The following is a 22416-nucleotide window of genomic DNA, read 5'->3' on the forward strand; positions in this document are numbered from 1 at the left end:
TCTGTGAGGGGAAAAGTTTACTCGAACACTTATCAATATCAACTGCATTATCTTAAATATGCCTCGCTGTAGCATTCGGGACTCATCAAAAACAGATTTAAAAAAAAAAATCTTTGAAAATATATTTGGCCATAACAGGACACTGCATTAAAAAAAAAAAAAAGTTTAATTTTTTTTTTTAAATAGAAGAAGACATGCTTATACTGTTATAAAATCGGTGTGGCAGCGGGGGCGGGGCCAAGCAGCAGTCTGTGAATGGAGGGCGGGGTCAGGGAAGGTAAGTGGCTAGGTCATTACACCTGATGTCAATTTGTGTGTGTGTGTGTGTATATGTGTGTTTGTTGCAGGGATGGAGTATAAAGGGAGGGGCAGAGGAGAGAAGAATGGCCCCCGACCACAGCACTTGTGTGAATGAGTGAGTGAGCGAGTGCGTGAAAGAAAGAAAGAAAGAAAGCTGAAAAACTCAATAAAAGTGCATTTGTGTAAACACGAACTCTCGCCTCCCGTGCTTCTGTGCTCCACCCACATCGGGGATTACTACAGTGGTGCCGAAACCCGGGATGCGCACAGAAGGAAACCGCTCCATGGAGTCCTCCCCATTCAAAGAGCTCATCCTTGCCCTCGCTACCGCCCAGCGGAACCAGCATCAAGAGCTGATCACCCTCCGGAAGGAGCAGCAGCAGCGCTTCGAAGCCTTGATGCTGGCCCAACAGGAAGATCGCCAGGCTTTCTGGCACCGGCTCACGTCAGCAGGGCCGCCAGCCGCCGCTGCCGCCACCCTCACGAAGATGGGACCGCAGGACGATCCGGAAGCGTTCCTTGCTCTCTTCGAGCAAACAGCCGAGGCGTGGGGGTGGCCACTGGAGCAGCGCGCAGCGCGCCACCTCCCGCTCCTAACTGGCGAGGCGCAGCTCGCAGCGCAGCAGCTCCCTGCTGACAGCCAGCTGGTTTATGCGGACTTGAGCAAAGCCATCCTGCAGCGGCTCGGCCGCTCCCCGGAGCAACACCGTCAGTGCTTCCGGACGCTGACACTGGAGGGGGTTGGCCGGCCGTTTGCATTCGGCCAGCAACTCCGGGACGCCTGCCGGCGGTGGCTGAGGGCGGAAGACCGTGATGCCGAGGAGATCATCGATCTGGTGGCACTGGAGCAGTTTATCTCTCAACATCCGGAAGGAAAGGCGGAGTGGGTCCAGTGTCACCGCCCGGCGTCGCTGGAACGAACCATCGAGCTGGCGGAGGACCATCTGGAGGCGGCTCTGACGGCAGGCAAACGAGGCGCCTCCCCTCGCTTCTCTTCCCCCTCTTTCTCTCCCTATCTCTCTCCTGTCTCTGGTCCCCCTCCCCACCCCGTTCCCCTGCCACGAAGGCAGCGGCTGGCCCCTCCCTAGCCGGCCCGTCGCACCCGTGGTGTCCTCCCATCTCCCTCTTCTGTGTCTGTGTTGTCTCCCCCTCAGGTGAGTGACACCCATAACACCAGTGCAGAGGGAAAGCCTGGGCCGGTGTGCTGGCGCGGCAGGGAAGCGGAGCATCTCCCGAATCAGAGTCCCACAAGGGAGGTGGGGGCTGTCATCCGGATCCCCGACACACCAGAAACTGCCCCCGATCGGGCCGGAGCGTATCGCGTACCGGTGAGTATTCAAGGGGGTACATATCACGCTTTGGTGGATTCCGGTTGTAATCAGACCTCAATTCACCAACGCCTGGTGCAAGGTGAGGCATTGGGGGGAGCACAAGCGGTGAAAGTGTTGTGTGTGCACGGGGATGTTCACCATTACCCTCTAGTGTCTGTCCACATTCTATTCCGGGGCCAAACGCATAAGATGAAGGCGGTGGTTAATCCTCGTCTTACCCACTCATTGATCTTGGGTACTGATTGGCTGGGATTTAAAGAATTAATGGAGTATTTAACACGCAGTGGGTCCTGCCCTCGTAGGTCACGGGAAGATCCTGGTGTGGCATTGGCTGGAGAAGCTGTCGCAGAGCCATCCATGTCAACACCGCGGCAGAGTGAGGAGCAGCCCGCTCCTCCTCCCTCTCTCGGGGATTCTCTTGGGGATTTCCCGTTACAGCAGTCGCGAGACGAGACTCTGCAGCATGCGTTTGACCAAGTGAGAGTAATCGATGGTCAAACTCTTCAGCCAAGTGCAGCACCAACCTTCCCCTATTTTGCCATTATTAAAGATAGATTGTACCGAGTGACGCAGGACACTCAAACCAAGGAACGAGTAACCCAGTTGTTAATCCCAAAGAGCCGTAGGGAACTCGTATTCCATGCGGCTCACTTTAATCCCATGGCGGGACACTTGGGGCAAGACAAAACACTAGCCCGAATAATGGCCCGGTTCTATTGGCCTGGGATTCGCGGGGATGTCCGTCGGTGGTGTGCAGCGTGCCGTGAATGCCAATTAGTAAATCCCGCGGCCACTCCAAAAGCGCCATTGCGCCCTCTTCCTCTAATCGAGACCCCGTTTGAGCGAATTGGGATGGATCTCGTCGGGCCATTAGATCGGTCAACATGGGGATATCGCTTTATTTTAGTTCTGGTGGACTATGCAACGCGATATCCGGAGGCAGTGCCTCTCCGCAATATCTCAGCACGCAGTATTGCGGAAGCGCTCTTCCGCGTTATCTCCTGGGTCGGGATTCCGAAAGAAATCCTGACAGACCAAGGCACCTCGTTTATGTCACGCACACTGCGCGAGCTGTATGGGTTACTGGGGATTAAGTCCATCCGCACCAGTGTATATCACCCACAAACGGATGGATTAGTAGAGCGATTCAACCAGACACTCAAAAACATAATCCGGAAATTCGTTAGTGAAGATGCGCGTAATTGGGATAAATGGCTCGAACCACTGTTGTTCGCAGTACGAGAGGTCCCACAAGCCTCCACAGGGTTTTCTCCCTTCGAATTATTATATGGGCGTAAGCCGCGTGGCATTCTGGATGTGCTGCGGGAAAAATGGGAGGAGGGACCTTCACAGAGTAAAAATGAAATCCAGTACATTCTTGACCTGCGCGCAAAACTCCACACCCTCACGCAATTAACCCAGGAGAATTTACAACAGGCACAAGAACATCAAAGCCGACTGTATGACAGGGGCACGCGCCTTAGAGAATTCACGCCGGGAGAAAAAGTACTCGTGTTATTGCCCACGTCGAGTTCTAAATTAGTCGCCAAGTGGCAAGGGCCCTTCGAGGTCACACGGTGAGTCGGGGACGTCGAGTATGAGGTAAAGCGAACGGATAGGGGTGGGGCACTGCAAGTCTACCACCTCAACCTTTTAAAACGCTGGAATGAGGGGGTCCCTGTGGCGTTGGCATCGGTAGTCCCAGAGAAGGCGGAGCTGGGGCCGGAGGTAAAAAGGATAACATCGCAGGCCACTCCGGTCCTTTGTGGAGACCACCTCTCGCCGACCCAACTCACGGAGGTAGCCAGGTTGCAGAAGGAATTTTCCGACATGTTCTCGCCCCTTCCGGGCCGTACCCACCTCATAGAACACCACATCGAAACGCCCCCGGGGGTGGTAGTGCATAGCTGCCCTTACCGCTTGCCCGAACAAAAGAAAACAGTGGTTCGGGATGAACTCAAGGCCATGCTCGAAATGGGCATAATCGAGGAGTCCCACAGTGACTGGAGCAGCCCAGTGGTCCTGGTTCCCAAGTCTGATGGGTCGGTCCGGTTCTGTGTGGACTATAGAAAGGTCAACACGGTGTCTAAATTTGACGCGTACCCAATGCCTCGCACTGATGAGTTGCTTGATCGGTTAGGCGCTGCTCGCTTTTATTCAACACTGGATCTAACCAAGGGACATTGGCAGATCCCCTTGACTCCTCTATCCCGAGAGAAAACGGCCTTTTCCACACCGTTTGGGTTACACCAATTTGTCACGCTCCCCTTTGGGTTGTTTGGGGCGCCCACTACGTTCCAGCGGCTTATGGACAGGGTCCTCCGCCCTCATGCTGCCTACGCAGCCGCCTATCTAGATGACATAATCATCTACAGTCATGATTGGCCGCAGCACTTGGAACACCTGAGGGCTGTTCTAAAGTCACTGAGGCGAGCGGGCCTCACAGCTAACCCGAAGAAGTGTGCAATTGGGCGGGTGGAAGTACGGTATCTGGGGTTCCACTTGGGTCATGTGCAGGTGCGTTCCCAAATTAACAAGACTGCAGCGATTGCGGCCTGCCCGAGGCCCAAGACCAAAAAGGAGGTGAGGCGGTTCTTGGGGCTGGCTGGCTATTATCGTAGGTTTATACCTAACTATTCGGACGTCACCAGCCCGCTAACCGACCTCACTAAAAAGGGGGCTCCAGATCCGGTCCAGTGGACGGAGCAATGCCAACAGGCCTTCTCGGAGGTAAAAGCTGCACTGTGTGGGGGGCCACTTTTACACTCCCCTGACTTCTCTCTTCCCTTTATTTTGCAGACTGATGCATCGGACAGAGGGCTGGGAGCCGTTTTGTCCCAGGAGGTGGAGGGTGAGGAGTGCCCAGTGCTGTACATCAGCCGAAAGCTGTCGATGCGCGAGAGCAAGTACAGCACAATTGAAAAAGAGTGTCTTGCCATCAAGTGGGCGGTCCTCGCCCTCCGATACTACCTGCTGGGGCGCCCTTTCACTCTCTGTTCGGACCATGCGCCCCTCCAGTGGCTCCACCACATGAAGGATGCCAATGCGTGGATCACCCGTTGGTATCTCGCTCTCCAGCCATTCAAGTTCGAGGTGATCCACAGGCCGGGGGCACAGATGGTGGTGGCGGACTTCCTGTCCTGTCGGGGGGGAGTCAGCTGCAGGCCGGACGGCTCCCCGGCCTGAGTCGGGCGGTGGGGTATGTGGCAGCAGGGGCGTGGCCAAGCAGCAGTCTGTGAATGGAGGGCAGGGTCAGGGAAGGTAAGTGGCTAGGTCATTACACCTGATGTCAATTTGTGTGTGTGTGTGTGTGTGTGTGTTTGTTGCAGGGATGGAGTATAAAGGGAGGGGGAGAGGAGAGAAGAATGGCCCCCGACCACAGCACTTGTGTGAATGAGTGAGTGAGCGAGTGTGTGAAAGAAAGAAAGAAAGAAAGCTGAAAAGCTCAATAAAAGTGCGTTTGTGTAAACACGAACTCTCGCCTGCCATGCTTCTGTGCTCCACCCACATCGGGGATTACTACAATCGGTTTGTTAGAAAAACAAATTTTCAGGGACCTTAATAAAAATAATCATTTTGGTTGTTTCCTTTAAACATTTAAACACTGAACATTTCCCTTTCAAACATTCCTGTTATTTATAATTTACTCACCTCAGTGTTGTTAGTTTACAGTCTGGATCCTGGAGTAAATCAGTGAGCAGCTTCACTCCTGATGCTCCAGGGTCGTTCCCTCTGAGATCCAGCTCTCTCAGGTGGGATGATTTCAGAGCTTCAGCCAGAGCAGCGTATCCTTCTTCTGTTATACTGCAGTCTGAAATTCTAAGAGGACAAAAGCATTTTGTTATTTCTCCATGGAGATCACACCATAAAATCTAATATTTTCTTTTTGATCAGATTCACACCCAATTCATCATCATCTTTCTCCCTCTTCTTGGAGTTTAACCCCATGAGGACGTGTCTGTAAGTTCTAGTAGACACGTAAAGTGTTCTCTGCTCATCATCCATTTCCTAATCTGTTGGCTTTATAGTCCAAGTTTCCTCTCCAGCTTTCCCCACTTCTGTAAATAGTACTTGTTTCCTAAGGTCATCATTTCCCATTCGGCAAATGTGAGCCAGGTACTTTAAGTGATGTCGCAGACATACAGCCCTGATAGGTGTGGTTTTGGTGATGCGCTGAAGGTCTTCATTGGACAGCTTGAAATGCCACCCCTGATCACTATCACCGTCAGTACCCTCTCCATTGATGCCATCCCTCTTTCTTCTAAAGCCACCCTTAACTATTCTTCTAAGAAAACCATGCCAAGCCACCTCTATCTTTGATTCACAATTGATTCACAATTACGCACATCACTGACCAAACATTCCACATTTTCACTTTGTCAAACTGCACCTACTTTCTTTTTAAATTGAGTACAATTATGACTTCAGTTATTTCATCTTTTGACATACAGCATCATTAAAGCTTTTTATACACTCATTATTTCAGTCTTTGATCGTATGGATTCATATCAGAATTAAAGTGAAATATTGTGTGTTCTGTCATTTGAACATGTAAGTTGTATCTCGCCATTAACCGGAAATTCTTTTTTCCAAACACTTCATTCAGTGTTCACTTGTGGTTTAAGGGAGATTTATAAGCAACCATTCTGGTGAAGCCGACCCAATAGGAGAGATGAACTCACCTCAGTTTCTCCAGTTTACAGTTTGGACTCTCCAGTCCAACACAAAGCTGCTTCACTCCTGAGTCCTCCAGATGGTTACTGCTCAGATCCACCTCAGTCAGTTTGGAGGATTCAGAGCTGAGAACTGTGTGTAAAGCTGAGCAGCTTCTCTCTGTCAGGTTACAATCACTGAGCCTGAAAGGAGGGAGAGACATTTCAAACAAAAATACTATTCGACCATTCTTTGAAGAATGATTCACCACCAACATCCCACCAACATGCGAACGAACAGAGAGAGAGAGAAAGAAAGATATTGAATGTTAACTTTACCTGGTGCCAGTGAAAACAAGGGAAAATATTAGTGCTGTTAAGCGATTAAAATATTTAATCGCGATTAATGTCACGACTGTCATAGTTAACTCGCGATTAATCGCAATTTAATCGCACATTTTTGTCACATGAAAAACCATTGTAATTCTCTTATCAGCATAAAAAAGTGAATGGGCTTGCTTTGTACCAATTTTTTTTTTTTATTGCAGAGCATAACACGTCTTGTCACAGCCACTGCAAAGTCGGGCTGGAGCCGCCGATGGGAAAACGAAACCTAAGCCGAGCACCGTGGCTCTTCGTCCCGAGGCGCGGGGCTAGCGCGCCCTGCCTGCGCTGGTTCTTTGGGGGAGGGCAGAGGACTCTGGCTGTGCGGGGCGTGGCATTACAGTCTAGCTGCTATCGTTTTTCTAAGCAAAGTCTCTGTTCCAAGTTCCTGGCAGTTTCAAAAGCTTATGAAAAACCTACATCATGTCACAGAGCGTTAATCTCGCGATAAAAAATTATCACCGTTAAAATTGAGTCAAGTTAACACGATAATAACGCGACATTTTTGACAGCACTAGAAAATATATTTTGAAAGATAAGACAATCATGGCATAAACTATTCGATTTTTTATATTTTAATGACGATGTGAATATTTGAAAATCCTGACCCATCCCCACCTGAAAGCTGAAAATATCAGAGGAACTCATAAAACACTGAGCCCTTCATGAACACAAACAAAACTGTTTGTGCTGTAAGACAGAAAATCACTGCTGTACACAGAATATTCACGGCATTACCACGACCACAGCGTCAGGACTGTTTCACTCTCTTTGTGCTGGTTGCTGTCATATCCTGTTCAGAATGAACTCCTGATGAGTTTTGATGATTAAACAGTATATTTAATCGATAGTGTGAGGAAGAACTGAACCATGACTCTCTAGCAAGCAGTGGTGGCTGGTAGTCTTTCAAACAGGGGAGGCTGGTCGGTTACGATATTTCCAGATTTTAAAAGAAAAAACATCAATTTTGCCCATACTCTTGCCTCTGATCTGGCTGATTGTTGGCAGCGTCACAAACTGTGAAATAACAGGTTCTTTCGGCCCATTAGCCTACTGTCCAATATACATGATGGTGGTGTTGGGGGGGGGGGGTATATTTTAACATTTTATATTTTAAAATTGTGGCATGTTGTTTAAAAATTGATCATTATTGAAAGCAGCTCTTTGTCAGGAACCTCAGCAGTAGAGCTGGGTGCCACACATTTCATTCAATGACACTTTCCCTATATTTTACTTATTTTGACTGAGAAATGTTTTATTGACAATTTTGATAACCCTTCACTTTTAATCCAGGTCTGTAGTGTGAAATGTTCTCAGCTGTGTTTTTGTTTAAAAATGTTTTCCAAATTGTAGCTGTGTTTAATGCATATCCAGAAAAATATATATTCCAATATAATATACTCAGCATAAACATTTTAAATAGATTCTATATTTTTGGTCCATCCATGACATATTACTAAAGTAGCCTATTTACTGTTGTTGATGTGGGTCACTTGCTGTTAGCCAATTCACTTTCTCGTACCAGGAGAGCTGAAAGGAACGAGTCACCAAGTCAATTTGAGGCGTTGGTCTACCCTGCTCTTTAATTTTAATTTTTTCCTCGAAAGGAAGACTGGCAAATGGCTTCGCCAAAATTAAATCAGCAATGCTCAGCATCCGTGCGCAGCTTTCTTGCTAGCTGACTAGCCCCCTCAAGTTCAAGTTCAGTCACTCAAATAAACGAAATTTCTGGAACTAAGATAACAAACTTGACAACACTATATTTACACTTTATTTACAATGAAAATATATACAAACTAAAAAAGCTGGTAGAAACCGTATGTAATGAATGAAATCGAAATGTAAGCTGATCTCTTACAATACACCACAGCACTTGCGAATCCGCATGGGACTGAAGTGAAATTCACTGCTGCCTGTCTATATTTGAAACGAGCTGTCAATCAAAGAAAATATCCGGCCGCTTTCACCAATCACCAGTCTCCTCGCGGAAACTGCCATGTCCCTCCCATGTGAGGCTCGGAGTCCGTGGGCGGGCGTTTTCGCAGTATTTGTCCAATAATCGTCTTGCATTTTGAGATTGAAAAGCGCATAGCTCCCAAATGCCATTGAAGTCCACTGAGGCTGCGCTGCATCGCGCTGTCACGAGGGGGAGAAACTCACGCGCACATTAAAGTTATAAGGGAATGATTTCGCACTGTAGTGGGTTGAGCATATATTTCTATGATTCTGGATCTGAAATAGCAATGTTATAAGGCCGGCTATAACATAAGCCTAGCGCAATTCATCCTACACGATGTTCATCATTTTTAGAGGAGGCTGAGCCTCCCTCGTTGTCTTAGAGCAATCGCCCGTGCTAGCAAGGTATCGACCCTGACAAAAGGAAGTGTGTGTCTCAGTACTCAGTGTATTAGTAATTCACACACACTGTATTTATTCGGCCCGCGCACGTTAATAATCCAGACTCAGAATATCTTTGTATGTGTTCAATTCCCAGCAGCTTGTGCTCATTTTTAATGATCTACTCGCCAATACTGCTCTGTGTGCTCAGCCCAGCTGTCCTCTCTATTTAATACACAATAAAGATGTTTTTATTGCGTTACTTGTATTGTAGGAAGATGTGATAGCGCCGCCTCCTGATATTTAATGGTTTTCAATCTGATTTGCTTTGAGCGTTCATCATTTTAGTGCGTCAAGAACAGTCATTTCCTGTTAATCTTTTCATTAGTGCTACAACTTACATCACATGGTATCAGATGTTGGGACTGGACACTTTTTTAGGAGTACTGTCAGTAACGGCGCTGAAAACCTGAGTTCAGAGCAGCCTCCACACATGGCCACTCTGGACTACACTTCCCAAGATCCACAGCGACCCTCGTCACCAGAGTTCTAACAACATCACCTGTCTCCAGTCTACCTGCTATCACCTTCTCCATATAAGCTCAGCTCTCACTCTCAGTATTTGTGAAGTATTGTTCTGTGTCCCTGTTCCTGACTTTACTGAGGTGGTTGACTATCTGCCTGCCTTATTTAACTGATTGCTATCAGTATGTTTATGTAAATGGTGATTTTTCTAGATATACTGAAGTAAAGTTTGGTGTTCCACAAGGTTCTGTCTTGGGTCCACTGCTTTTTTCTTTACATATGTTACCTTTAGGTGATATTATTCATAAACATTGTATTAGTTTCCACTGTTATGCTGATGACACACAGTTGTACATTTCTGCAAAACCTGATGAGAGACACCAGCTTAATAGAATTGAGGAATATGTGAAGGACATTAGACACTGGATGCTTATTAACTTCCTTCTGCTTAACTCTGACAAGACAAAAGTACTTGTACTCGGACCACATGCAGCTAGAAGTAGGTTTTCTGATTACACAGTAATTCTGGATGGCTTTTCTGTTTCTTCACGTGCAGCAGTAAAAGACCTTGGAGTGATTATTGACCCCAGTCTTTCATTCGAAACTCACATTGATAACATCACCCGGATAGCTTTCTTTCATCTCAGAAATACTGCTAAGATAAGAAATTTTAATGTCACTATGTGGCGCGGAAAAACTAGTTCATGCTTTCGTTACCTCCAGGTTGGATTATTGTAATGCCTTACTGTCTGGATGTCCCAAGAAGTGCATAAACAAGCTCCAGTTAGTTCAAAATGCAGCAGCAAGAGTCCTTACTAGAACTAGAAAATATGACCACATCACCCCTGTCTTATCCACACTGCATTGGCTCCCAATCAAATTTCATATTGATTATAAAGTACTACTATTGACCTTTAAGGCACTGAATGGTCTCGCACCACAGTACCTGAGTGAACTTCTGCTCCTCTATGACCCGCCACGCCTACTTAGATCAAAAGGTGCAGGCTATCTGCTGGTACCTCGTATAGTGAAGGCTACATCAGGGGGTGGAGCCTTTTCTTACAAAGCCCCACAGTTATGGAACAGCCTTCCAAGTAATGTTCGGGAATCAGACACAGTCTCAGCATTTAAGTCTAGGCTGAAAACGTATTTGTTTAGTCAAGCCTTGTGTTAATGGTGTTTATGAGGTAAAGGTGTAGAACCGGAGGGTCCTCAGACAGAGTATTTTGGTAAACTGGGATGCATGGATGCTGTCAGTCCCCCACTCACTTGCTCACTCGAGTTTGTTGATGGTGTAGTGGCTGCTGCTTTATGTCCCGGGGCTCCCTCATGCCTGTGTTACCTTCTGGCTCTCCCCTTTTAGTTATGCTGTCATAGTTAGTTGCCGGAGTCCCTGCTTGTACTCGGTGCAATATGTATACTGTTCCTACTTATTCAGGTGACATTGGGCATACCTAACAACCTGTGTTTTCTCTCTCTCTCTCCTCCCCCCCAAATCTGTCCCTCTGAGTTACATGTCAATCCTGAGATCGAGATGCTGAACCTCTTCTGCTCCTCGGGCCTGCCTGATCCATCCTGGTGCCCTGTGTCTGGTTGGAGTCTCATCACATCGCTCCTGTGGAGGACGGCCTCATATGTACAGCTGAAAGTCAGACCTGGAGGACGCTCTGGACTCTTACAGTAATGCTTTTATGGCTGAGGACTACAGTTGACTTGCTAACTTGAGGACTGCAGTTGTCATGAAAAGTTTTGCACTCAAGTTTCCATTAATGAAGAGGTTTATCTTTTATTTTGGGAGAAATTAGGTTCATTACTTCTTGACATGATCACAGCATCAATTAAGATAGGTGCTTTTTCAAGGGATGTCAATATCGCTCTTATTTCGCTACTCTTAAAGAAAGAAAAGGACCCCACAGACTGTGCTAGTTACAGACCTTTGAGTCTGTTGAATGCAGACCTGAAAATCTATGCTAAGATACTTGCGCGGCGTATTGAAAAGTTTATGCCATTTTTGGTTCATTGTGATCAGACTGGATTTATAAAGACCAGACTTGCCTCTGACAATGTTAGGCGACTTCTCCACGTTATTGATGCTGCGAAAGATACAAAAGTTCCACTAGCTGTGCTGTCCCTTGATGCTATGAAGGACTTTGATAGGCTGGAATGGTCCTTTTTGTGGTCTGTCTTAGAAATTATGGGATTTGGCAAAGGGTTCATACACACGATTCAGGTTTTATACTCTGGCCCCTCTGCACAGGTTCTAACTGGGCAGTTATTTTCCATTCCATTCCACGGGCGATTGCTCCAAGACAATGAGGGAGGCTCAGCCTCCTCTAAAAATGACGAACATCGTGTAGGATGAATTGCGCTAGGCTTATGTTAAAGCCGACCTTATAACATTGCTATTTCAGATCCAGAATCATAGAAATATATGTGCTCAACCCAACTACAGCGCGAAATCATTCTGTTATAACTTTCCCCAGTTCACCTAATGTGTGCGTGAGTTTTTCCCCCTCGTGACAGCGCAATGCAGCGCAGCCTCAGTGGACTTCAATGGCATTTGGGAGCTCTGCGCTTTTCAATCTCAAAATGCAAGACGGTTATTGGACAAATACTGCGAAAACGCCCGCCCACGGACTCCGAGCCTCACATGGGAGGGACATGGCAAAGCTTTCCGCGAGGAGACTGGTGATTGGTGAAAGCGGCCGGATATTTTCTTTGATTGACAGCTCATTTCAAATATAGACAGGCAGCGGTGAATTTCACTTCAGTCCCATGCGGATTTGCGAGTGCTGTGGTGTATTGTAAGAGATCAGCTTACATTTCGATTTCATTCATTACATACGGTTTCTACCAGCTTTTTTAGTTTGTATATATTTTCATTGTAAATAAAGTGTAAATATAGTGTTGTCAAGTTTGCTATCTTAGTTCCAGAAATTTCGTTTATTTGAGTGACTGAACTTGAACTTGAGGGGGCTAGTCAGCTAGCAAGAAAGCTGCGCACGGATGCCAAGCATTGCTGATTTAATTTTGGCGAAGCCATTTGCCAGTCTTCCTTTCGAGGAAAAAATTAAAATTAAAGAGCAGGGTAGACCAACGCCTCAAATTGACTTGGTGAAAAAGGTAGGGAATAATACTCGTTCCTTTCAGCTCTCCTGGTACGAGAAAGTGAATTGGCTAACAGCAAGTGACCCACATCAACAACAGTAAATAGGCTACTTTAGTAATATGTCATGGATGGACCAAAAATATAGAATCTATTTAAAATGTTTATGCTGAGTATATTAAATTGGAATATATATTTCTCTGGATATGAATTAAACACAGCTACAATTTGGAAAACATTTTTAAACAAAAACACAGCCGAGAACATTTCACACTACAGACCTGGATTAAAAGTGAAGGGTTATCAAAATTGTCAGTAAAACATTTCTCAGTCAAAATAAGTAAAATATAGGGAAAGTGTCATTGAATGAAATGTGTGGCACCCAGCTCTATGTTTGGCTCCCCAAGGTCAGTGCTTGTGCCTATTCCAGAACACTCTGCTGTTACTGCTGAGGTTCCTGACAAAGAGCTGCTTTCAATAATGATCAATTTTTAAACAACATGCCACAATTTTAAAATATAAAATATTAAAATATACCCCCCCCCAACACCACCATCATGTATATTGGACAGTAGGCTAATGGGCCAAAAGAACCTGTTATTTCACAGTTTGTGACCCTGCCAACAATCAGCCAGATCAGAGGCAAGAGTATGGGCAAAATTGATGTTTTTTATTTTTTCTTTTAAAATCTGGAAATATCGTAACCGACCAGCCTCCCCTGTTTGAAAGACTACCAGCCGCCACTGTTCCTTTCCCTGTTACAAGGTCATCAAGACAGGGCTGCCCCTTGAGTCCTTCGCTCTTTGCCCTTTCACTCGAACCCCTGGTGCAAATGATTCGACAGTCTCCCTCCATAAACCCCATTTCTATTTTAAACACGGAACACAAAGTAGCTCTTTTTGCGGATGATGTCTTAGTTTTTATGGAAAACCCAAGTCAGTCAATACTACATCTATTAACAGTTTGTGAGGAGTTTGGTGCTTACTCTGGATTTAGGATCAATTAGTCCAAATCTGCTCTTCTTCCTCTGAATGACTCTGCGAAAGCACTGCCTTTCCCCACTAATGTCCCTGTTGTCCAGCACTTTAAATATCTTGGAATTAAGATTTTTCCTTCTCTGCATCGCACTCAGTGCCGTATTAAGCCAATGCGGTGCCCCTGGGCACTATACCTCAAGTGCCCCCCCACACACACACTGCGCGCACGCGTTCAGTAACCTCCTGCACACACAAACCTTGCCCTTTGCTGTCAAAAATAGTAGCATATACATAAACAATAGTACACATGTCATTCTTCCTCATTGAAAATGTATTAAGTACAGTAGGCTACATCAGCCCATCAAATTAACTGAAAACAACCAACGATATGCATGTAGGCATATTGAAATGTCTTATTCAAAAATGAGCAGCATATATTTGTATGTCTCAAGGGGATCCTCGTCGTCGCCGACCCCTCGGCTAACACTGACTGTGGTTGTAGCATCTCCTCGGCTAGTGCTAGCAGGACCATCTCCCTCACTAGCATCGCTGATTTCACTAGCTTCGGCTTCAGCGCTGGTAGTGACAGCAGTTGTCGATGTTTTTATAAAAAAAAAAAACGATCTAACACTGGAACATTTTTAATTGCAGCTACACGCCTGGAGTATTTCTCTTTTTTTAATTTTCTCTTCGCACAACCACTCAATTGATGTCTGTCCATTTTTCATTTCTACCGCGGTTTTTAAAAAATTTATATATTTCACCGTAGGTGGACTGGCTCAACTGACAGGTTGAGGAAAGGGGGCTTAATGGTCACATAGGCCACTCTTGCTCAGAATTATGATTATTGTTGTTCTTATGAAATTAGTGTTCATAATGAATTATATATGACTATTTAACAATGTCAAGTGTATAACCATTTTAAGTGTACAAACATTCACAAAAAATATTTTTAAAGTTTCTGTCATGTGGTGCCCCCCCACTGGCTGTGAGTGGTTGGTGGCCCTGGGCACTGTGCCGCAGGCCCATATAGTTAATCCGGCCTTGATCGCACTACATCTGATAATTTTTTGGAAATCCACAGAACCGTAAAAAATTATATGGATAGGTGGGCTAACCTGCCTGCCTCCCTTCAGGCCCGGATTGCTATTGTTAAGATGAATATTTTACCGAGAATTAATTTCATCAGCTCAATGATTCCACTCTGCCCTCCCACAGATTATTGGAAGAAATTACATGCTGATATTTCCCAATTTATCTGGAACAAAAACCGTCCCAGACTTAAATTATCCACATTACAGAGAAGTAGAGGAGATGGTGGGTTCGCAGTACCTAATTTTAAATATTACTTTTGGTCCTTCGTGCTCTGCCGTATTGTTACATGGCCTAATCCTGATACGCCAGTATCTTGGCGCGGGTTGGAGGAAAAAATGGTATTTGGAATTTAGAAGATGTCCTCTTTTCTAACGTCTCTGACAAAAAACCATGCTACATTTTGGCCCTTTAGTCTCAAATGTGTTTCGTACATGGCGCTTAGTAGAAAAAGAATGTACAACCCCGATTCCAAAAAAGTTGGGACAAAGTACAAATTGTAAAAAAAAAACGGAATGCAATAATTTACAAATCTCAAAAACTGATATTGTATTCACAATAGAACATAGACAACATATCAAATGTCGAAAGTGAGACATTTTGAAATTTCATGCCAAATATTGGCTCATTTGAAATTTCATGACAGCAACACATCTCAAAAAAGTTGGGACAGGGGCAATAAGAGGCTGGAAAAGTTAAAGGTACAAAAAAGGAACAGCTGGAGGACCAAATTGCAACTCATTAGGTCAATTGGCAATAGGTCATTAACATGACTGGGTATAAAAAGAGCATCTTGGAGTTGCAGCGACTCTCAGAAGTAAAGATGGGAAGAGGATCACCAATCCCCCTAATTCTGCGCCGACAAATAGTGGAGCAATATCAGAAAGGAGTTCGACAGTGTAAAATTGCAAAGAGTTTGAACATATCATCATCTACCGTGCATAATATCATCAAAAGATTCAGAGAATCTGGAAGAATCTCTGTGCATAAGGGTCAAGGCCGGAAAACCATTCTGGGTGCCCGTGATCTTTGGGCCCTTAGACGGCACTGCATCACATACAGGCATGCTTCTGTATTGGAAATCACAAAATGGGCTCAGGAATATTTCCAGAGAACATTATCTGTGAACACAATTCACCGTGCCATCCGCCGTTGCCAGCTAAAACTCTATAGTTCAAAGAAGAAGCCGTATCTAAACATGATCCAGAAGCGCAGACGTCTTCTCAGGGCCAAGGCTCATTTAAAATGGACTGTGGCAAAGTGGAAAACTGTTCTGTGGTCAGATGAATCAAAATTTGAAGTTCTGTTTGGAAATCAGGGACGCCGTGTCATTCGGACTAAAGAGGAGAAGGACGACCCAAGTTGTTATCAGCGCTCAGTTCAGAAGCCTGCATCTCTGATGGTATGGGGTTGCATTAGTGCATGTGGCATGGGCAGCTTACACATCTGGAAAGACACCATCAATGCTGAAAGGTATATCCAGGTTCTAGAGCAACATATGCTCCCATCCAGACGACGTCTCTTTCAGAGAAGACCTTGCATTTTCCAACATGACAATGCCAAACCACATACTGCATCAATTACAGCATCATGGCTGCGTAGAAGAAGGGTCCGAGTACTGAACTGGCCAGCCTGCAGTCCAGATCTTTTACCCATAGAAAACATTTGGCGCATCATAAAATGGAAGATACGACAAAAAAGACCTAAGACAGTTGAGCAACTAGAATCCTACATTAGACAAGAATGGGTTAACATTCCTATCCCTAAACTTGAGCAACTTGTCTCCTTAGTCCCCAGACGTTTACAGACTGTTGTAAAGAGAAAAGGGGATGTCTCACAGTGGTAAACATGGCCTTGTCCCAACTTTTTTGAGATGTGTTGTTGTCATGAAATTTAAAATCACCTAATTTTTCTCTTTAAATGATACATTTTCTCAGTTTAAACATTTGATATGTCATCTATGTTCTATTCTGAATAAAATATGGAATTTTGAAACTTCCACATCATTGCATTCCATTTTTATTTAAAATTTGTACTTTGTCCCAACTTTTTTGGAATCGGGGTTGTAAGATTTCCTGTAGATGGCCTACACTTTCCCCTCTGTTCAACAACAAAGGGTTACTGATTGGAGGGAGACCTATTTCTCCATCACACTGGAGCAGTAGAGGTATCCGGTACTTAAAGGATTTATACATTGACACCGCCCTAGGTTGCTTCCAGGATATTAGAACCTCATTCAATCTGCCAGGTTCCTCTTTCTTTTTTTACTTACAGATTAGATCAGCCATGAAAGCATATGGGGTACCTTGGCAGCAACCATTACCCACTCATCCCCTTGGCAAATTGATTTCAGTGCAAAATGGGACTAGGCGTATGGTATCTATGTTTTATAAGTTTTGTTTTTTTTTTAATATTTTTATTAGGAGGCAAGGCACATCAAAACAGGAATCAATGCCAAATCTACATTAAGTACCACACCATCCCTACACAACAATCTGCAAAATACACACCCCGATACCACAGAAATACTGTGCATTTCGATGAATTAAGAGCAAGGCATACAGTCTGCCTCCTAGGACTTTTTTTTTTTCATGCAAACAAAAACAAGACATTACACAATTCAAAGAAAATAATAATAATAATAATAATAATAATAATAATAATAATAATAATAATAATAATAAAATAAATAAATAAATAAATAACTGGAAGTTCTATTATGTAATAATTAAGTATTAAAGCTGCACAGTACAAATAAAACCAAAAGACAAAAAAAAGAGGAAAAAAGGGACAGAGAGAGAGAAGGTCTGTCAGTCAGGGGGCAGGGACTGGAGAGAGTGGAAGAATGTAAGAAAGGGAAGCCACTTGTTATAAAATTTAGCAGAGTTACCTTTCACTGAATATCTGATCTTTTCCAACTTTAGAAAAGACATGGTGTCATTGAGCCACTGACTACTAGAGGGCGCTTTAGTCGACTTCCAGTGGAGAAAAAGGTGGCGTCTTGCCAGTAAGGAAGTAAAAGCTAAAATATCTAATTGATTAGAGGTAAACCGGTTATGGTCTTCTGGGAGCCCGAATATGGCAACATGGGGGGAGACTTTTATGGTCACTGAAAGTATTTTTGACATGGTATCAAAATAATTCAACCAGAAGCGAGAGAGTAGCGGACAAGAGTAGAACATATGGGTTAAATTGCAGGATGAGGCATGACATTTGTCTGCAATACTGGGATGGATTTGCGACAGTCGAGCTTTAGAAAAATGGACTCTAAACAGTACTTTAAATTGTACAAGTGTGAGACGAGTGCAGGATGAGCTTGTGTGAATTTTCTTAAGAGCAGTGTCCCACCAGTCATCCTCCAAGTTTAGATCCAGTTCATCTTCCCAGGCAGTCTTAACTTTAGTAACTGGTGAGCAATCAAAAGAAAGTTGTTCATTATAAACTTTAGAAATAAATGATTTTTGAAGTGGATCGTGGTTTAAAAAAACCTCTCAGTGTAGAGTAGGCAGTGAGGAAGGAAAAACTGGAAACAAAGCTTTAGCGCAGTGTCTAATTTGAAAGTATCGAAAGAGATGAGAAGGTGGGAGATGAAATTCTCTTGAGAGATCTGTAAAACTGCGGAAAATACCATCCTTGTAAAGGTCTTTAAAACATTTCAGGCCTTTATTATGCCATGCGAGAAAGGTTGAATCTGTAAGTGGAGGTTGAAATAAATGATTCTTCAGTAAAGGAGCTAATATGCTGACTTAAATTTGAAGTGCTTCCTAAACTGATACCAAATTTTAAGTGTGGAGTGAACCACTTGATTATTTGTAAAGCCAGAGAGGTTAGATGGAATAGAAGAGGTAAGTAGAGCAGGTAAGGAGGATGAAACACATGACTGTGCCTCCAAGTTGCACTATGGCAGATTCGTAGATTTGAACCAAAATGAAATTATGTGAATATGTGCCACCCAATAATACAGTTGGAAATTCGGAAGTGTCAATCCACCATTGAATTTACATCTCTGAAGTGTGGATTTACGGATCCTGGGAGCCTTTCCACACCATAAGAAGTCAGAAATAATTTGATCAATTGTTTTAAAAAACTGCTTTGGCAGGAAAAGTGGGAGACAATGGAACAAAAATAGAAATTTGGGCAAGATGTTCATTTTAACTGCATGAATTCTTCCAATTAACGAGAGAGGCACGCTTCTCCATCTTTGGAGGTCAGATTTAATTTTAGACATTAAAGGTAAAAAATTAGCAGAAAAAAGTGACTTTAACGTTCTGGTAACGCTGATCCCAAGATACCTAAAGCCAGACAGATTCATCTTAAAAGGGACATCTGACTGTGTGAGCTGTGATGCTGAAGCATTGATAGGATAGCATTCACTTTTAGAGATATTCACTTTCTAGCCTGAGAATGATCCAAATCTCTGGAAAGCAGATAAAATTGTGGGAATGGAAAGGACAGGATCTGAGACATATAACAATAAATCATCAGCATAAAGTGACAACTTAAATTCTGTGCCCAATCGTGAGATCCCTTTAAAAGTGGAGGAGGACCTCAGAAAGATTGACAAGGGCTTTATAGCTAGTGCGAACAATAGAGGAGATAGGGGACACCCCTGTCTGGTACCACGGGTTAGAGTGAAAAAACTGGATTGGATGCCATTAATGGAAATGCTTGCTTGTGGAGATGTATAAAGGAGACGTATCCATGAAATGAACCCATTTCCCAGTCCAAATTTCTTTAGTACAGTAAATAAATAGTCCCATTCAACCCTGTCGAATGCTTTTTCGGCATCAACCGAGATTACTACTTCGGGTGTTATTGTGGTAGTTTTAGAGTAAATAATATTTAGGAGTGTGCGGACATTAAAAAATAACTGCCGCCCCTTAACAAATCCAGTTTGCTCATGTGAGACAATAGTTAGTACAATGTTTTCCAGGCGACAGGCCAAAGCTTTAGCAAGGATCTTAGCATCTACATTTATTAATGAGAGAGGTCTGTATGAGCTGCAGAGATTTGGATCCCTATCTTTTTTTAAAAGGAGACTTATGGAGGCTTGCATTAAAGTGGGAGGGAGAGTGCCATGTTCCAGTGATTCTTTATAAACAGCATGCAGTAAAGGGAACAGTTTTTCCTGAAATCTCTTAAAAAATTCAACTGGGAATCCATCAGGGCCAGGAGCTTTGTTATTTTGCATGCTACTCACAGCGAGAGTGATTTCTTCTACCGTTAATGGGGAGTCAAGTTTTTTAGCAGCATCTAAGCTTAACACAGGAAAATTGAGGCTATCTAGGAATGAATTCACTTCAGTGGTGTCAGGTGTAAATAGCTGCCGGATCATAATTACAGTAAACTAGTAAATACAGTAAAGGAAAAACTTGAGACTGAAAGGTTTTAACAGTCATCCAAATGACTGAACGTAAACATTGCTACAGTAACATACTAGCTACTATGCTGTTGACATTAGCTAGCTTGACCTTCAAAATGGCGGACACCGAGGCATCACGTGACCCTGTGACGTCAGGTGAAATACCTCAATTGAACCTCCAAGGTGTTGAGTACCGGGGTTGTGAAGAGAATATCTAAAGAAAGAAAGAATATCTAAAGAAAGAGGAGCGTGGTCAGAAATAACAATAGGGTGATAATTAACAGACAGTACTTTGGGAATTAGTTTAGCATCAATAAAATAATAATCAATCCAAGAGAAAGACTGATGCATCTGAGAAAAGAAGGAATATTCCGTGGTACAAGGGTTATAAAATCTCCAAGGATCAGTGCAACCGTTCTTGGACACAAAATCTGAAAGTGACCTCGACATTAAAGAAGGGGTCAGAGTTCGTGGATTAGAGCGGTCTAGGTTGGGATCAATTACACAATTCATGTCCCCTCCAATTATACTGTAAGAAGGCTGCTGTTCAATGAGGGAAGACGTTCAAAAAGTTTATTCATAAAGTGTGGATCGTCAAAATTGGGGGCATATATGTTAACTAATAAAATGGGAATATGGAATAGCGTGCCTGTAACAATTAAGTATCTGCCGTTTTTGTCTGATATCACCTTAGAAGCTGAAAACTGAATCGACTTACCAATTAAAATAGCAACCCCCCTGGCTTTAGAGTTGAAATTTGAGTGAAACACCTCAGAAATCCAGGAACATTTGAGTCTGACCTGATCTTTGATGTGCATGTGGGTTTCCTGCAGAAACACTAGGTCAGCTTTAAGACATTTCAAATGAGCAAATATCCTTGATCTCTAAATTGGACTCCCCATGCCATTAATATTCCAGCTCAAGAATCTCACAGAGGACCCAATATGTGGAATATCAGAAGTACTGGCATTGGTCGACATATGTTAATTTCCTAGAGATAGAAATAGACTGAATGCGGACCCCCAGGGAAGGAAGGAACAGAGGGGGGGAAAAAACCCACAAAAAAAAAAACCCACACTTGCAGATTGAACCCCCCCCCCATTGCACTTACAATGACCCCATCCCCAAATGATGGAGAACCCAGTGATAACTCCACAAGGAGTCAGATCCCCAAAACAAAAACTTACAGCTTTAAGCATGACTATCGAGCTTCGGGTTGAGCTCCTGCAGGCCCACGGGCGCAGATAGAGGGGGGAACGGGGGGGATTCGTCCCACCCAGATTTAAATTCACCTCGTTCGGTCCCCCCCACTTATAGGGAGGAAAAAATGTCTATGCTGTCTTTCTTTGCATAAGGCAAACCTCACGGAAAAATCAAAAGACTAATTACCATTCGGTTTATTGAGGTGCACAGCAGTACATTTTTTTTGATTGATTTATTTCGCAATAGAAACATATACATAACATGTGAACATATAAATATAAATATTGCGGAGGATAACACAAAGTAAAAATACTTATTTCATTGTGGTCCTCGAAATACAGACATAGTTGCAACTGCGCAGACTGCACAGGTTGCGAGCTCGAGCTTGGTTGCTATGGTTACCCACAAGTTTGACAGGCATATCGGGGACAGCTCCTCCTAGTTCAGGACCCCAACACGGCATGATGAAGGGTGCCAAAAGGCAGAAAACGATTGCATCGTTTTTAAAAAAAAAAAAAACGACTGTAAGTAAACTGTGCCTTACTTTATCATATCACCTTGCAATTTTTTGATAGTCTGTTCAAAGTAATGTCGTAGTGAAAGTAAAATCGTACGGAGTAGAGATGCCTTTCTGGTAGCCTCCTTCTTTCGGTGGCAGCCTGTAGATACAGTGCTCAGAAGGCAGTTTTAATGTTTAATCTGGCGTTCCCTGCCATAATTTCAGCGAGCATATTGTTTCATAAGGAAACTTTGCGAAGAGTTGTTGACTGACTGCCGCTCACGCAACACACAGGCATAGTTAGAAAGTCAGGATGCACTGGTTTACACTTTACACACACACACACACACACACACGTAGCCCAGCCTCTCGCTATGGTTAACAGCTGGAACTTAGCGGTTTTAAAACTAGTTTTGCAGTTGCTGTGCGTGATGATAATGTGTAAACTTTGGATTTCCATAGGCTAAGTTAAAATGTTATCATTGCCCTGGCCTGCAGCAGTTCCTGGTGATGGCAGTGAGGGAGGTGAAATAACATGTATACACACTACCGTTCAAAAGTTTGGGGTCACCCAGACAATTTTGTGTTTTCCATGAAAAGTCACACTTTTATTTACCACCATAAGTTGTAAAATGAATAGTAAATATA

At 43.9% G+C, this 22416-nt stretch overlaps 1 protein-coding gene across 1 annotated transcript in view; it reads right to left on the reverse strand.

The window, feature by feature from the left end:
• Window positions 1–22416, reverse strand: part of LOC132888464 (NACHT, LRR and PYD domains-containing protein 3-like) — a 116386-nt gene that overhangs the window by 41469 nt on the left and 52501 nt on the right. Inside the window, exon 9 of the mRNA XM_060924510.1 lies at window positions 6314–6487. Coding sequence (XP_060780493.1) covers window positions 6314–6487 — 174 coding nt within the window. The remainder of the gene's footprint in view (window positions 1–6313; window positions 6488–22416) is intronic.

The sequence above is a fragment of the Neoarius graeffei genome, chromosome 6 (assembly GCF_027579695.1).
Source record: "Neoarius graeffei isolate fNeoGra1 chromosome 6, fNeoGra1.pri, whole genome shotgun sequence".
NCBI classification, from domain to species: domain Eukaryota; kingdom Metazoa; phylum Chordata; class Actinopteri; order Siluriformes; family Ariidae; genus Neoarius; species Neoarius graeffei.